Below are 18,081 nucleotides of genomic sequence, written 5' to 3' on the forward strand. Positions count from 1 at the left end.
TAAAAACAATGAAAAGAATATGCTGTTGTCATAGCCATAATGATAATTGTTACTATAATTATTTTTTAATTATATATTTTTTTAAATTTTACTTTTTTAATTTATTTTTTCAAATACTTTTTAAAAATATATATCTATAATCTTCCCAACTTAAGTAACCACTCCATCAAATCTCCACACTAACGTAATGTACTTGTAATAACCCTTATCCCTGAGTGGCTTCCGGACCTTGATAAGTGGTGATCCCTGTGTAAAAAAAAAAAAAAAAAAAAAAAAAAAAAAAACTTTATCTCTCTCTCTCTCTCCATATATATATGTGTGTGTGTGTGTGTGTGTGTGTGTGTGTGTGTGTGTGTGTGTGTGTGTGTTCTGTTCCTATTTAACAGTTTGATAAAATAAAAGATAATTTGCTGGGTAGAAAAGAAAAACGACTCAGAGTGATCCCCCTTTGCACCCCAGAGTTATCTACCTTTGATCTTTTCTCCTAGAAAGGAAATATTTAGTTGGACACCGGACAAGTAAACGGTAGCCCTTTAGTGACCGCGTGGAATCAAGGTATTCAAATGTGATGTAATCCCGTTGCATCGTCGAAATCGAACATAGGAATTTCTTAAGGTTCCTATGGTTTGAAAACAATGACCCCCAACAAGGATATCATCGAATACCGGATGAGAGTCCATGTTTTTGGGAACAGTCCTTCTCCTTCAGTGGCGATTTACTGTCTTCGACGAGCAGTGGAAACCGGACAGCCTGGCTATGATTCAAAGATCGAACACTTCATCAACCGTGACTTCTATGTCAATGACTGTTTGAAATCTTTACCCAGCTCTGATGATATTATATCTCTAATTCAGAAAACCCAAAACTTGCTTGCCGCCTCTAACTTAAAGCTGCACAAGATCGCCTCAAATATGAATGAAGTGATCTCCGCCTTATCTTCTCAAGATCTCTCAAGTGACCTTCAGGAATTAGACTTAAGCAAAGATGTTCCTCCCATTCAACGCAGTCCTGGCCTCAATTGGGATATCAAATTGGATACCTTTGTCTTCCGAGTGTCTGATACTGAAAAACCAATGACTAGACGAGGCGTACTGTCAACTCTGAATAGTCTCTACGACCCGCTAGGATTCGCTGTTCCGGTCACCATACAAGGAAAATTTATCCTACGAAAATCAACAAAGAGAATGGAGAGTGGGACGCTCCTTTAACTAAAGAACTGGCGGAACTCTGGCTCCTGTGGAGAGGCTCTCAATAATGTGGTAATTCCTACGGTTCTCACAAAATCTTCCCCTTCTAGTGCAACACACAGAGAATTACATGTATTTTCCGATGCTTCTTCGAAGGCTGTGACTGCAGTGGTTTACCTCAGAGTCACGAACAGTAATGGAACCAACCAAACAGTATTTGTGATGGGGAGAGCGAAACTTGCACCACGGACCGAACATTCGATTTCTAGACTGGAACTTTGTGCCGCTGTTTTGGCAATTGAACTAGCTGAACTGGTTACCTCAGAAATCGACCTAAAGATAGATGGCACCACATTTTACACTGACATTAAAGTGGTTCTCGGCTATATCTATAATGAAACTAGGCGTTTTTACGTCTACGTAAGTAATAGAGTATCGCGAATCCGAAAATCTTCAATTCCTACTCAGTGGCAATACGTATGAACAGATCTAAACCCTGCCAACTGCACAACCAGATCAGTTCCTGCCGCCCACCTCTCAAGTACAACCTGGCTTAGTGGTCCTACCTTCCTCCTACAACCGATTTTGGAATGCTGTGCAAAAACAAACTTCGATCTAGTCGAACCTTCCCTGGATAGCGAGATTCGCCCTGAGGTGTCTACTCTAAGTACATCTTCTTCAAACGCCCAATTTAGCACTCATCATTTCACCAGATTCTCAACTTGGAGATCGCTTAACCATGCCATATCATGTCTGATCCACATCAGTCTCACTTATCAAAAAACTGGTTCTACATCGACATGCGGTCACAAAGGATGGCATTTCTGCGAACAGACACGCACCATCACAGAACTCGTCCGATCAAAGAATGCCATCATACGAGCAGTACAGAAAGACACGTACATCCAAGAAATCTCAAGCATAAAAAATAATACAGAGATCCAGAAAAATAGTGTGCTCAAAACTTTAGACCCATTTATCGACGAAGATGGCCTCTTACGAGTTGGCGGTTGGATTAAAAGAGCTAAGCTCGAAGACAATGAAAAGCACCCCATAATCATTCCAGGCAAACATCACCTAGCCACCCTACTGATAAGACATCACCATGAGGAAGTCCGACACCAAGGATACCTTTTTCTATTTTTCTATCCGCACCGCAGGATACTGGATAATCGGAGGTAAAAGACGCGTAAGCATGATCAACCACCATTGCGTCACTTGCAGGAAACTTCGCAGCCCCACGCAAACTCAAAAGATGGCCGACCTTCCCATCGATCGCCTGTCTACTGAACCTCCATTCACCAATATTGGCCTAGACATATTCGGTCTCTGGTCCATCTCCTCACGCAGAACCAGAGGAGGCTTAGCTTACAGCAAACGATGGGCAGCCATATTCACCTGCATGGCCACGAGAGCCATACACATTGAAGTTATTAAATCTCTCGACACTTCCAGCTTTATTAATGCCCTTAGATGCTTCTTTTCTATTCGCGGCCCGGTCAAACGCATACGTTCCGACCGTGGCACTAATCTTGTCAGCGCGTGCAATGAATTGAATATTGCCTCAAATATGACGACTCCCATCAACAAATATTTAGCCGAACAAGGCTGTATTTGGACTTTCAATCCCCCACACGCCCCACACATGGGAAAGGATGATAGGTATGGCCAAACGAATTTTAGACTCTATTTTCCTACAAGAAGGGCATAGGAAATTAACACACGAAGCACTCACCACCTTAATGGCAGAGGTGACTTCTATCATTAATGCCAGACCAATTGTTCGGATATCAACAGATCCAGATGCTCCTTCCTGGCCAACCCCAGTCATGCTCATCACCCAGAAGCTCAACCCACCTACTGTTCCCACAGGTGAATTCACAAGAGAAAACACCTTCAAACACCAATGGAAACGTGTTCAGCATTTGGCACAAATCTTTTGGAACAAGTGGCGGAAACAATATCTCTCCTCCCTTCAGACACGTACGAAGTGGGAACCCAAACAGCCTAACCTTCAACCTGGGAGCATCGTACTGCTGAATGATGCCCAGATGCAAAGGAACGGTTGGCCGATCGAACTTGTCACTAAGGTCTTCCCTGGCGAAGACGGAAACGTTCGCAAAGCAGAGGTAAAAATATCTCGACAGAATAGCACGAAATTTCTCCTTAGACCCATCACAGAAATAATTCTGTTACTTCCCCCGATGAATAAAAAAAAAAAAAAAAGCGGTAGTGGCATACAAACGCCAGACGGGGAGTGTTCTGTTCCCATTTAACAGTTTGATAAAATAAAAGATAATTTGCTGGGTAGAAAAGAAAAACGACTCAGAGTGATCCCCCTTTGCACCCCAGAGTTATCTACCTTTGATCTTTTCTCCTAGAAAGGTAATATTTAGTTGGACACCAGACAAGTAAACGGTAGCCCTTTAGTGACTGCGTAGAATCAAGGTATTCAAATGTGATGTAATCCCGTTGCATCGGCAGAAACAAACGGTATGTCAAACTTATATTAAAACATTTAGGACTATTTCATGTTAAGAACATTTATCCGCCCCTATTTTCGAATTTGTTGACATTTTATCTTCGTTGGAATCTTTTTATCTTCAACGCGTTTTCTAATCGTTTGTTTTTCTCTCTCTACTTTTCAGTTTTTATTTTCTTCTTAAATAAATATACCTGTTGATACTAAAATGACTATATCTTCAGAGTTCCTTTGTTTTTGAAGTCAGTTGGCTTTCTGTAATGAGTTTTTCTACATGCCGTTCCAGCACAATATGTGTATATATATATATATATATGTGTGTGTATATACATACATATATATGTATTTTTATACATATATATATATATATTTCTATACATATATATATATTTCCATCTTATTTTAGTTGATTGAATTTACGCGATGGTTCACTTCTTTATAATTATTCTAAAATTTTGCCAATCGAATAAAGATATATATATATATATATATATATATATATATATATATATTTCTTTTGCTGTTTACATCCTGTTTCTCTGTGAGACTAGTTTGGCACTCCGCGACACTCTACGATGCCCAGTGAGCAACGAAAGCCATCGAATCATACCAAACATATGACCATGAAAACAACTAATCCTAATCAATTCATAACTTTTACTATTTTTTTCGACGAAAACCATCAGCCTATACCAAGTAAATGGACCTCATTACAAAAATGTTAAAAAAAAGTATCTACCAAATAAATGTATAACTTTTACTATTTTTGATTATTTACTTTTCTTTTCTGTTTTTTTTTTAACAATAGATCCACCGTCTTAAATTGAGCCAATCACAATGGACGGAATAAGGCAGGAGAGACATTATTAATTGTGAAAAATAGAAAGAGTATATTATGTATTTAAAGACCAGTTAATTGTGGTGTAAGCACAATATCGTAGGCAAATATAGAATTTGACCTAGTCTTAACTGGTAGCGATGGGAGCACTAAATATTAAGAGAGAAAAATAGGAACTTCTTCCTCTGTAGATGTGACGATTGTGATGATGTTGCTCATCAGATCTAATGTAACATTTTATTATCACGAGTAAATGTAGCAGAAATAGTGGTCGTAAGCTACATAAGAGAGTGGCTATCAGGGTAAATGTATTCAATTTCTATGTGGTATCTGTTGTTGAAAACCTATGGTACTTTAGTCCAGAGGGGAATTTCCATAATACAAAATATTATTTGAGATAACTCTTGCGGTATACAGATCGTGATCGAGGAATTACTGCATGATAGTGACAAACTAGAATATCCATGCGGTATACAATGGAGAACGACACTGTATCATCGAATTTGACTACGCTTACGATAGTAAAGCTCATATTTCTTTGGTTCGCAGATGTAGATGTCCAATTTTATACAAAGGATCCACAGTGAGCTTAGAAAGCTCAACCACATTGTGGTTTCGCTGTCACACGAGGTACTGGCTAAAGTGCGTGACTTAATCATGGCCTCACCTGAATCGGTTACATACAATACTTTTAAGTCAGAATTGATTAAGCAAACATCGGATTCACAACAGAAGTGCCTCTGCCAGATCCTCGTGGGAGAGGAGATGGGTGATAGGAAGCCTTCTCACCTCTTGAGAAGGATAACGCAACTACTAAGCGATAACTCACTTCAATTGAATATTTTGAAGCAACTGTTCATCAATAGACTGCCATCCAGAGTCCAAATGATACTCGCATCCACTCGGGAGATTGTTGCATGAGGAACTAATCTCAGGTTACACCACTAGAGTGATGTCCCTTGGCGGTGACAGACATCTATTGGATATCATGGCATGAGAATAAAATAAGATGCCAGTAAACCACGTGTACGCGTTGTATTATTTTCATTAATGGGAATCTGCATGCAAAGATAATGAAACATGTTGGCAGTGGTCAGATGAACAGAGTTCTAAAGGAGAATACAAAATGGAAAATGTATTGTAAGAAAAATAAACAAAAATAAGTAATATTTGATTTATTGTTTTACATTGCGCGCAGACACAAAAAAAAAGTTTGTTTTGCTTTATCTGGTCATTGTGATCTATTTGCATTTAAATAATATGAAAAAAGAAGTTTAAACCAATTTAATCGGCCGTAAAACACAAGATTATATCAAAAAAAAAAGTGTCCGAACTTAACATGGAAGAGATACATAGACCAGCGAACTGGAAGCTGTTTAAATTAAGATGGAATAACTATGCTATCATCACGTATCTAGTGAGACAGCCAGTACCATACCAAACGGCGATGTTGCGGCATACACTTGGAGATGAAGCATTAAAAGTATATTATGGGTTTCAATTTCAAACTCCGGAAGAAGAGAGAACACCCAATGAAATTCTCCAAGCGTTCGATAAGTATGCCATTGGAGAAATTAATGAGACACACAAACGATATATCTTCCACACCAGAAAATAGGGAGAAGGTGAAACAGTGGAAGCATTTATCACAGCACTCCGTACGTTGATAAAGACATGCAATTTCTGTGAGAATTGCGTCTCTTCCATACTACGAGACTAGATAATTCTTGGAGTATATAACCCCCACACCCAAGCGGAACTGCTTAAAATGAGACAGTTGGACTTACAGAGATGCATAGACATATGCAAACTATCGGAAAATGCAACGCTATAGTCTAGAATTCTGAGACCCGAGGCAGTTAACAGAGTGGACTTGAAACTTAAGGGAAGGCCAACAACCACAGAAAGTAACAGAGGGTGTAGGACGTGTGCATTGCAACATGAACCCGGAAAAGAGTTTTGTCCAGCTTTTGGGAAGACATGTTTCAAATGCAATGGAAAGAACCACTTTGCAAAAAGATGCAAATCAAGAAAAAAGAATATTTGGTTTGTTGGGAAACAAGATGATAGCGATAGCAGTAGTGATGGTTCAGACTATGGACATGTGGACAGTGTGACCATGAAAGAAGGAATCAATTCCATCAGACCTGAAGTGATAAAGGCAGAAATGATTGTCAAAGGATAGCCTGTTGTTTTTCAGCTAGATAGTGGAGCCTCAGTGGGACAGGTCACAAATTAAACCGTTAGGAGAACATCGGATAAAGATGATAAACCCAAAAACCAGACTCAAGTATGCAGTGAAGTTTGTCATTGTAAAGGAAGACTTCCATCCACTACTTGGAGCAAATGGCATCCAGCAAATGGTACTCATTAGTGTGAACAATGACAAATTTAAGAGGGTTGCAAACATATCTCAAAAAGACAGCGGCCAGCACCCGGAGAGCATCATATCCGAATTTCAGGATGTATTCCAGGAAGAATTGGGTACGTTACCTGGAGAGGTTCATCTGGAGGTGAACTCCAACATAACACCACATGTTGCAGCGGCTCGAAGAATACCAGTGGCTATCAAGGGAAAAGTGAAAGCCGAATTAGAAAGACTGGTCAAAAAGAAGGTAATTGAACCAGTGAACGAGCCAACACCATAGGTAAGTGCCTTATCACTGGTAATCAAAAAAAAATGGAAAGTTATGGATATGTATTGACCCAAGACCATTAAATAAGGCTCTTAAATGGGAGCATTTCCAGTTACCGGTACTGGACGATCTCCTCCCAGAACTTACTGATAGCAAAGTTTTCTCAACTCTTGATCTAAGGGATGGATTTTGGCACCTGAAGTTAGATGAAGCCAGAAGTTGCTTCACCACTTTTGCCACTCCATATGGTCGGTTTCAATGGACGGTTTTACCATTTGGAATTGCTCCAGCCCCGGAAATATTTCAAAGAGAACTATATAATAATGTGGCCGATTTGAAAGGAATCATCAACAAAGCAGACGATCTTCTGGTTGTTGGGATTGGTAAAACGATGGAAGAAGCAACAGAGGACCATGATAGAAAACTCAGAAAACTGTTGCAAAGATGTTGTGATTGTGGGATGCGATTGAATGCTGAGAAAATGAATTTACGGTAAACATCTGTATCATTTCTGGGTCACAGGATAACCAGTGAGGGTTTACTTCCAGATCCTGAGAAAATAAAAGCCATAAAAGATATGCCACGGCCAACAGACATTAAGGGAGTGCAACGATTGGGAGGATTCGTGAATTATTTGGCAAAGTTTCTGCCCCACATCTCTGACATGATGGTTCTAATTCGCAACTTAACAAAGGCAGATGTGCCATGGACGTGGTCCATGAAGATCCATGAAGATCCATGAAGAAGCTTTTGAGAAAATCAAACGTTGGTGAGTGAAGCACCAGTATTGAGATACTATGACCCCAACAAACCATTGGTCGTTCAATGTGATGCAAGTGAGAAAGGAATGGGGGCTGCATTGCTACAAGAAGGTCAACCCTTAGCATATATTAGCCGAGCACTTACAGACACAGAAACTCGATATACAGATTGAGAAAGAACTATTGGCAGTGGTTTATGCCTGTGAACGGTTTCACCAATACACATTTGGTCAACAGGTTACAGTACTGACTGATCATAAACCATTAGAAGCAATAATGAAAAAGGAATTGGGGAAATGCCCAAAGCGACTGCAAAATATGTTAATGCGGTTGCAAGTTTACAATGTGATTGTTTTATACCATCCTGGTAAGAAGATGTTCCTAGCAAACACATTATCAAGGGCATACATTCATGGAATGAGCAATGATTGTATCGATGATGATGATGATGATGTCCAGGAAACAGAATATATTCCAATAACAGAGGGAAGGTTGCTCGAATTGCGCTCAGACACAAAAGAAGACAGATGTATGCAGATGTTACAGCAAGTAATTGTGGAAGGATGGCCAGAAGACAAAGTACATCTTGACCCAGAGGTGAGACCATATTTCAGCATGCAGAATGAAATGACGGTACAAGATGGATTAATATTCAGAGGAAACCGAGTAGTAGTACCAACAACATAGCAAGCAGTGTTAAAAGAAAAATTGCATTCCACACACCTAGGGGTCGAAGGATGCTGCAGAAGAGCAAGAGAATACTTGTACTAGGCAAATATGAATAGTGACATCAGAGATTTTGTCTCAAAATGCCCAACATGCAGGAAATATGAGGTAGCCAATACTGCAAAGCCGTTAATGGTTCATAAAATTCCAGAGAGACCCTGGGCAAAAGTAGGAGTAAATCTCTTTAGCTTTGCAGATAGGGACTATCTCTGCACCGTTGATTATATGAGTAATTTCTGGGAAATTGACCATCTCCCGACTACACAAGCTAGAACGGTGATCACTAAGCTTAAGCACCATTTTGCACGACATGGGATACCAGATCAGGTGGTCAATGATAATAGACCACAGTTTAGTGGTCAAGAATTCTCCACCTTTGCAAGAAAATGGTGGTTTGCACATACACCCCTCAGTCCTTACAATAGCAAGGCAAATGGAAAAATAGAATCTGCTGTAAAGATGGCAAAGAACCTTTTCCGGAAATCAATGGAAGGTAAGGCTGACCCATACCTAGCGATGCTGGATCACAGGAATACGCCAGCCAAGGGTCACTTCTCACCTGCACAGAAACTAATGTCAAGAAGAACAAAAACACTTCTTCCAACCAGAGAGGACCTACTCAGACCATAACTACACAAAAATCTAAGCAAAACAGTTAAGTGGGACAGCAGAAAGCAAAAGCATTATTTCAACTGGAAAGTAAAACCACTTCAGCCAGTGCAACATGGAGATGTGGTACGTATTAAACTGCACATAAAAGGTCAGCGAGAGTGGAAGAAGGCAGTTCTGTGGCATAGACTGGTGAGAGGTCATACCATGTCAAAGTTGATGGGGAGTTGCTCCGACGTAATAGGGTGGATTTAAAAAAAACAGCAGAAGCACGCCCATCACCATCATTGATCCCTCAGTCATACCAAAGGCCTAGCGAGGAGGCACCGATAACTGAACTGCCAAGTACAGAAGGGGTTTGTAATTCGCAAATACCTCGGCTCGAAAGTAATAGAAGAGAAGGAATGAGGTCGGCAACACCATCCCCAGCAAACCAAAATACTGAAGGAATGAGGATGACATGTTCATGGAGACTAGTAAGGAATCCGGCTAGATTCAAAGACTATACGAACTAATTGAGTCCAAGTGAAAAGGGCAGAATAATCCCTGTTAGGCCGGAGGATAGTCAGCCCAGTGAAAGTCTAGGTCACAAGGACAAAGCATTGTTTTGTTTTTGTATTTTTGTTATTTTGTGTTTTTTGTTTTTGATCTTTTTTCTTTGTTGTTGTTTTAAAAGGAGGAAGATGTTGCATGAGGAACTAATCTCAGGTTACACCGCTAGAGTAACGTCCCTTGGCAGTGACAGACCTGTATTGGATATCATGGTGCGAGAATAAAATAAGATGCCTGTAAACCATGTGTACACGTTGTGTTGTTTTCATTAATGGGAATCTGCATGTAAAGATAATGAAACAGAGATAACACCTGTTGAAGGCTTGGCCGACTTTGCTGATAAAATAATGGAGGTCACAGCGCCAGTCTCCCCAATCAACCAAATTCCAGTTTCGACCATTCCTCCTACCACATCTGAAGTCGACGAAGACAACGGACGTCAGAGAGATGCTTTAAAAGTAAGCTAAACTCATACAGAAGTTAAGCAACCAGATGCAGAATCTAACGATAAGGCAGCATAGGCCATCCTGCCCTCAACAGGACAGCTTTCGTCACCGACACTGAGAGTCAAAAAAGTGAGAAAATTTAAAATTTTAGCATTTTTAAGCTGTAAGCTTCTCTGTAGTGGAATAATATGAATATATAAATCGCTTAAATAATTAAATAATTCGTGCAAAAGAGGAACAAGAAATTTATTTTAAAGACAAAAAAAAAACAAATTTACACAAAATAAATTTAACAATGCATACTTGTCCATATGCGATTTTCAAAAAAACTTCTTTTTAACACACAAAAGGGAAAAAATATATTACTCACAGTTTGAGTTTTCACGCCTTTTTTATAATAAGCAGACGACATTTTCTTTTTTTAACAGCATAAGACTTTCTGTGCTTTTAAAGCAAATAAGCTCTACAATAATGCAAGAAACAATTTCTTTCATGGAGAGTTCTTTTTTTTTTTTTTAAATTTGTAGAAAAGTCTATAGAAAAAAGTTCATTGGTTTCTTTTTCTTTTATTCTTCTTCTTTTGAAATCTTGCCAGACAGCGGCAATTTTATGAAAAAACAAATTCAGAGGCGTCTTTTTCTCGGGAAAAATTTGATTATGAATCTGAAAAGGAAATAGCTGAAAAAAAGAGCCTAAATAGGAGAATGTAGCTTTTAATATTCTTTTTTATTACATTTAAAAATTAAAATTCTTTCGAACTCAAGAAAACCTCCGTAACTTTCTTTTTTAGAGAATATTCTGAAACAATCCTTGTTTCAATTCTCTTAAATTCTTTTTAATTTATTATTTATCTTTTCGATAAATAATTAACATTTCTTCTTTTTAAATCTAGTCACTCTGACTTCAAAATATATATATCGGATCTCTATCCGAAAAATATTTCCCTCAGGGAAAAATAATAAATTCCTCTTTTTTCAATTTAGTCATTTTTTACTTTAAAATATATATATATCGGATTTTTTATCCGAAAAATAAAATAAAATTCCTCTGGAATCTTATTTCAAAATTCACTGAAATATTTTGGATTTCTCCCAAAATATTTTAAAACAAATTCTTAATATTTTGACTCTGTCAAAATATTTAATGTTTTTTACGGAGAATTCTAGATTCGAAATTCAATCAATTATTTGAGAACAATTTGTCTCGGCCTTTCGCTACATTTCTAGAAAGATTTTAATGAAGAAAACATTTTAAAAAGGTATCAATATTTTCTCCGGAGAGCAGAAAAAAAAATCCGAACCGATCAATTCAGAAATATTTTCCAATCTGATAAAATTTGTTGATTTAGCTTAAAACGAAAACTCTGTTTTTCTTTTGTTTACATCACGTGACACAAAACAGCCAATGAGAAAGCTCAAAAAGGTCGTCCGCTGAATTCAAATAAACCGCTCAAATTCACAAATATTGGAAAAAAATCTTAAATCCGTTTTAAAATAAATTTTACAATTTTTTCTTTTTTACTGAGCCTTTCTGCTTTACTTATTTATTTTTTATTTAAAAATAAAATTCTCAAACTCTCCTGTCAAAAAAAGAAAGGAAAAAGAAAGAAATTTCTCTCATTCAATTTCTTCAAAATTTTATAATTGACTATTTTTTTTTTTATCGCAATACAAAATACACCCTATATCAATACCAAAGATAGTCATCTTTGGATTTACAAATTCTTGAGATTTTTCTTTTAGTTCAAGTATTAATTTTCATAGTAGAACTGCTGGTAGCAGTTGCATTATCACTGTCTACTTCCGTAATTTCCTCAGGAGGAGTTTCTATTTGGTGAGAATGAGTTATCGACAACTCTAAACGAAACAAATGTTTGAGAGAATCTAACTGAATATTGCCATCTGGTTTCTTAATATAGGCAGACCTAACACAATTGTCGCTGCCAACTATAACCTCGACAACTCTACCTAATGACCAATAAGGTCTGGACTTGGCTGAATTTTTGATAATCACCACATCATCCGTTTTAATAATATTTTTAAAGTCAATTTGGTAAAGGTCACGAGATTGTTCTCTCAAACTAAGTAAATATTCTTGATGCCACAAGTTGTGGAATTTCTTAAGTAAGGAATCTCTTTTTTCCAAAATATCTATTAGATCAGATCTTTGAGGTAATTCATTTTCAAAAAAATTATTGTCAGCATTTAAAAATACAGAATTTTTATAATGAGGATAAATGAAATCATTAGGAGAAATGATATCTAAACTAGAATCTCCAGAACATCTATATGTAAGGGGGTGTGAATTAACAGAATTCTGAACATCAGATGATATAGTAAGCAACTCAAAATAATGTAATTTTTTCGTTCCCACCAATTTATACAAACAATATTTTACTATCTTAATAAGACGTCCCCATACACTTCCAAACCAAGCTGAATACATTGGAATGGTAAGATGCTTAATGTTATAAGAACTGAATTTTTCCTCAAATTCATCAGACACAAATACTTCTTTAATCATATTACCACTAGATATAAAGGAGCGAGCATTGTCAGAATAAATATGGGTAGGAATGCCGTATAAATTAAAGAATCTCACAAAGGCAAGAATCACGGCACGGGTAGACATATCGTTAACCAACTCCATATGGATTGCTCTCACATTGAAACATGTAAATATCAAAATATACATTTTCTTCATTGTGTCTTGTTCTTCTACCCACAAATGGTCAGTAAAATCTATACCGGTATGCAGGAAAGGTCTAACAAAATTTATTCTATGTTTGGGTAAGTTAGTAACTTTAGGATAATTAAATGACATAGAATTATATTTTTTACATAAATAACATGAGGAAATAACAGATTTAACTACCTGTCTGGACTTATTAATCCAAAAACCAGACAAGCGTAGTTTCTGGAGGGTTGCAGCGATACCCAAATGTTTGCACTTCACATGAGCATTCATTATTACTAAATCAGTGAAATGACAGCATCGTGGTAATAAGATCGGACAAACCACTTCAAACGGATAGGCATCAGATTTCTCAATTCTACCTCTAGATCTAATTAATCCTTTACTATCGAAAAAAAGATTCAAATTAGAAACAAGAAAAGGAATATCAGTTGAGGAGGGGTTTAACAAGAAAAACTTCTCTTTAGAGAGAAAGGAAGATTGAATCCATCTAACCAGATATGTCTTGGCGGCTGCGACAGGGTCAAAATTAGTTTTTCTTTTTAAAGCATAAACAAACTTGAAAACAAAGGTAAAAACTCTGAACACTTTAGACAAAGAAGAAAACCTTTCCAAATCCAATACTGCAGTCACATCAGAAATGTTCGACCTTTCTGAAGTTGCATTCGTCCAAACCATTCTTTGATTGTCAGTGCTAAGATATTTCAAATCGCTGGAGATTATTTGGCTATAATTACAACCACAAGCTTCATTAGCCGAGGAGACATAATCTAACCTGAAATTTGAGATACTGCCAAAAGGAACTAGTCCCTCTGACAACCTTAAATGTACAAAATAAATTTAATAATGCATACTTGTCCATATGCGATTTCCAAAAAAACTTCTTTTTAACACACAAAAGGAAAAAAATATATTACTCATAGTTTGAGTTTTCACGCCTTTTTTATAATAAGCAGACGACATTTTCTTTTTTTAACAGCATAAGACTTTCTGTGCTTTTAAAGCAAATAAGCTCTACAATAATGCAAGAAACAATTTCTTTCATGGAGAGTTCTTTTTTTTTTAAATTTGTAGAAAAGTCTATAGAAAAAAGTTCATTGGTTTCTTTTTCTTTTATTCTTGTTCTTTTGAAATCTTGCCAGACAGCGGCAATTTTATGAAAAAACAAATTCAGAGGCGTCTTTTTCTCGGGAAAAATTTGATTATGAATCTGAAAAGGAAATAGCTGAAAAAAAGAGCCTAAATAGGAGAATGTAGCTTTTAATATTCTTTTTTATTACATTTAAAAATTAAAATTCTTTCGAACTCAAGAAAACCTCCGTAACTTTCTTTTTTAGAGAATATTCTGAAACAATCCTTGTTTCAATTCTCTTAAATTCTTTTTAATTTATTATTTATCTCTCCGGTAAATAATTAACATTTCTTCTTTTTAAATCTAGTCACTCTGACTTCAAAATATATATATCGGATCTCTATCCGAAAAATATTTCCCTCAGGGAAAAATAATAAGTTTCTCTTTTTTTAATTTAGTCATTTTTGACTACAAAATATATATATCGGATTTTTTATCCGAAAAATAAAATAAAATTCCTCTGGAATCTTATTTCAAAATTCACTGAAATATTTTGGATTTCTCCCAAAATATTTTAAAACAAATTCTTAATATTTTGACTCTGTCAAAATATTTAATGTTTTTTACGGAGAATTCTAGATTCGAAATTCAATTAATTATTTGAGAACAATTTGTCTCGGCCTTTCGCTACATTTCTAGAAAGATTTTAACGAAGAAAACATTTTAAAAAGGTATCGATATTTTCTCCGGAGAGCAGAAAAAAATCCGAACCGATCAATTCAGAAATATTTTCCAATCTGATAAAATTTGTTGATTTAGCTTAAAACGAAAACTGTTTTTCTTTTGTTTACATCACGTGACACAAAACAGCCAATGAGAAAGCTCAAAAAGGTCGTCTGCTGAATTCAAATAAACCGCTCAAATTCACAAATATTGGAAAAAATCTTAAATCCGTTTTAAAATAAATTTTACAATTTTTTTCTTTTTTACTGAGCCTTTCTGTTTTACTTATTTATTTTTTATTTAAAAATAAAATTCAGAAAAAAGGTACCCACGTCGACGACAGCGATGATACGCAATTATGCTATTATCAGCGTTACGGAGAAAAACCTGTGAGATGCTGAAAGACTGTGCCTGTGCATTTACACAAACATCTAAATTGACAGGAAACGGCACTGCCAAACGATACGCCGAAAGTTTTACGTTCATGCAAACAAGGAAAATATTAGAATCTTACATATAAAAATTATGCAAAAGATGTAATTTAAAAAAAAAAATTTTTTTTGTTTGCAATTTTTTATATGAAAATATTAAATAAACGTTACTTAATTCAATGAATTTCTTCGAGTTAGATCGAATTCATTATTACGGATTTTAGGAGCTTTTGTTCCTGTAAAAATTAATTTCTTTTTAAAATGCACGATACTTTATTTCCATTTAAAAAAAGAAAAGCAAAAATAAATTCATTTATTTCTTTTATTTATTTATCTTTTTAGTAAAGGTGTTTTTTGCTTAAACAAAATAATACATTTTGACTAATATTCAAATCAAAATAATGAATTCATTATATTCCGTGATCATTGTTTGAGAAATACTGAAAATTTTATTAAAATTGGTTAATTTTCTGATTTGGGGTGAAGTTCAAGTTAAGGGAAGGGTCAAAATGTTTAGTTTATACATTTTGAGCGTCGGCTATTGACTTTACACGTAACTAAATAAATTAAAATTTTGATGCTTATATTGTTCCAGCATCTCCGTGAATGAGGGCATAACTTTACATGGAAAGATACTGAAGCTATTTTATTTAACGACAGAAAAAAATAAATCAATTTAAATAAAAATAATAATAAATAAATTTAAATAGTCGGCACTTAATTTCATTTCAACAAATCAATTAAAGGCCGATAAATAGGAAAATCAGAAATTTATTATCTCCCTTGAACCATTTTAAAATTTAAGGGAGGTAAATCGTACAGAGTTATTTTCAAACGCCGCATTATTTTTTTGTATGTAAATATAAAAGTTCGAATGTCTAGCTCGAGAACCAGAAAATATGGCCACGATTTGAATCTTACATCTTTCAATACTCGAGGATGGGTTAAATATAAAAAATAAAACAAAATACGGGTAGAAACCGAACTATTTTGGCATTTTCCTTCTTTTTTTTTAAATGTTAACGCTTGTTTGTTATCAATATTATAAAAATGTGCTACATTAAACAGAGTAGTCGAAAAAATTATTATTGTTTGAAAAAAATCGCCACATCTTTCTTTTTCTACAATTACTCGAATGTTCTGTTTCATAAAAATTATAATTCCTTTGCAGTTATTGTCACTTTGGCCTTCTTTTTGTTATTAACCTTATACAACTTTGGGCAGTGTTGTACTGTTGTACTTTGTCCCGAAAATGTTCGATAACTCTTGGCGGTTCACAATTTACTATGACACTGTCTAAGCAGGTACGCGTTTTCATGTTATTCAATATTTTGTTAGTTCGTGTTAAATAATTTTTATTCAAAAACTTAATACAATTGTCATTTTATTCAATATTTTGTTTGTTCGAAATTAATTTATTTGTAATAACTTGAAATAACTTAAAAAAAATTAAAACGTGAAAATTAAAAATAAATTAAATAATTTTGTATTTGTAATAACTTGAAATAACTTTAACGTGCGTATAAAAAAAAGTGCAAATTTATCGAAACTTTAATGAAAAAGCGTCGGGTTATTTATTCAAATTCGTCTGCGTAAAATCAAATTAATATGAACGCGCACCTGCTTAGACGGTGTCATAGTAAATTGTGAACCGCCAAGAGTTATCGAACATTTTCGGGACAAAGTACAACACTGCCCAACTTTGTTACATTAAATAAAGTAGTTGAAAAATAAGTATCATTGTCGTCGTATTTTCCTTCTTTTGGCTAATGTTAAATGTTTTAATGATCCAAATTGCCGTGTGAAAAAAAATGAACGAATCTTTTAGCAAAAAAGTTACCTCCTTGAACACAATTACAGAAATTGCAAAGTGCCAAACAAAAAAAATATCAGACGAGAATCACTGTATAGTACTTGTCTCCTCGGTAAGAGGAGTAGAAATCTTTATAGATTAAGGCATTTTTTTTTTTTAAATTGTCTTAATCCAGTGTGTTCATTTTTGGGTAGCTAGATTTTTTCATATTAAAACTTACTTTATGCTTTGACTGCTTTCTTCACAGTATCTTTAAAATATTCATAAATACATAAACGCATTGTATTGCTTCATAGAATATGTGTGTGTGTGTGTGTGTGTGTGTTCAAATAAAATTTACACACCTAAATTCATTTCTTAAGTGAATATAATATCAGTATAAAAAAATTGATTCATCCCTTCCTTATCCCTATATATAAAATGAACTCAGTATATTATAAATAATAAAATCAATTTAGAAATAGATAATGCTTGACGGAACATTAACACTTAGGCTAGCACTATGGGCATTAGGTATCAGGAACTAATTTTCGTACACTTCTCTGTGAGCATTGGTACTTATTGCACCATAAATGCCATAGCAATGCTGTAGATAATTTTGTGAAGGTTACCTAGTTGCTGTTGATTAATGCCCTGCAGTGGCGTGCTTAATACCTTTAGTTATCTATTGGGTCTTTGAATGTCGTTTGTTTATTGTTGTTGTTGTTTTATGGGAGTTATTTTAATATTTCATAATAACATTTTTAAATGATTTTATTTTTATTTATTTCATTTTTAGATTTATATAAGCCTTAAAGTCCACGTTTCCTCAGAATTAAAGCATCAGCTTGAAATATGGACCCAACATCCATAAACAAAATGAATAAAGTGTGTGTTTTAACCTCATAAATTACTGAATGAATTTCAATCATGATGATGCTTATACTAAGCCTGACAAACGTTCGACTGGAATCCACAACTGGATGCAAACATGAAAGACCAAAATTACTGCTTATTACCTAATAAATATTGAGAAAAGTTTTAGGAAGGGATTTTTTAGTGATGTCCAATACTAAGTTAATTAGCAACTATACATATTACGAATTGGCCCACATTTATTTCTATAAAAATC

General features: G+C 35.2%; 3 protein-coding genes across 3 annotated transcripts; all 3 read left to right on the forward strand.

The window, feature by feature from the left end:
- Positions 1 to 635: 635 nt before the first annotated feature.
- On the forward strand, positions 636 to 1,208 carry LOC145247176 (uncharacterized). The gene has a single exon (XM_080108814.1). It carries the CDS (start codon positions 636 to 638, stop codon positions 1,206 to 1,208), a length of 573 nt encoding a protein of 190 aa, XP_079964940.1.
- Positions 1,209 to 2,292: 1,084 nt separating this feature from the next.
- Positions 2,293 to 2,898, forward strand: LOC145247177 (uncharacterized). The gene has a single exon (XM_080108815.1). It carries the CDS (start codon positions 2,293 to 2,295, stop codon positions 2,896 to 2,898), a length of 606 nt encoding a protein of 201 aa, XP_079964941.1.
- Positions 2,899 to 2,929: 31 nt separating this feature from the next.
- LOC145247178 (uncharacterized) lies at positions 2,930 to 17,823 on the forward strand. Its single transcript, XM_080108816.1, has 2 exons — positions 2,930 to 3,316; positions 17,749 to 17,823. Exons 1-2 carry the CDS (start codon positions 2,930 to 2,932, stop codon positions 17,821 to 17,823), a joined length of 462 nt encoding a protein of 153 aa, XP_079964942.1.
- The last annotated feature ends 258 nt before the right edge of the window (positions 17,824 to 18,081 follow it).

This window comes from Euprymna scolopes, chromosome 25 (assembly GCF_053919585.1).
Source record: "Euprymna scolopes isolate OS-2025 chromosome 25, ASM5391958v1, whole genome shotgun sequence".
Classification (NCBI taxonomy): Eukaryota; Metazoa; Mollusca; class Cephalopoda; order Sepiida; family Sepiolidae; genus Euprymna; species Euprymna scolopes.

What these genes read in the sequence shown, in the direction of transcription:
- LOC145247176 (XM_080108814.1), top strand. Translation starts at nt 636, where the DNA reads ATGACCCCCAACAAGGATATCATCGAATACCGGATGAGAGTCCATGTT.
- LOC145247177 (XM_080108815.1), top strand. Translation starts at nt 2,293, where the DNA reads ATGAGGAAGTCCGACACCAAGGATACCTTTTTCTATTTTTCTATCCGC.
- LOC145247178 (XM_080108816.1), top strand. Translation starts at nt 2,930, where the DNA reads ATGGCAGAGGTGACTTCTATCATTAATGCCAGACCAATTGTTCGGATA. An exon ending in GAAACGTTCGCAAAGCAGAG is followed by an intron (nt 3,317 to 17,748) that starts GTAAAAATATCT and finishes TTTCATTTTTAG; the next exon opens with ATTTATATAAGCCTTAAAGT.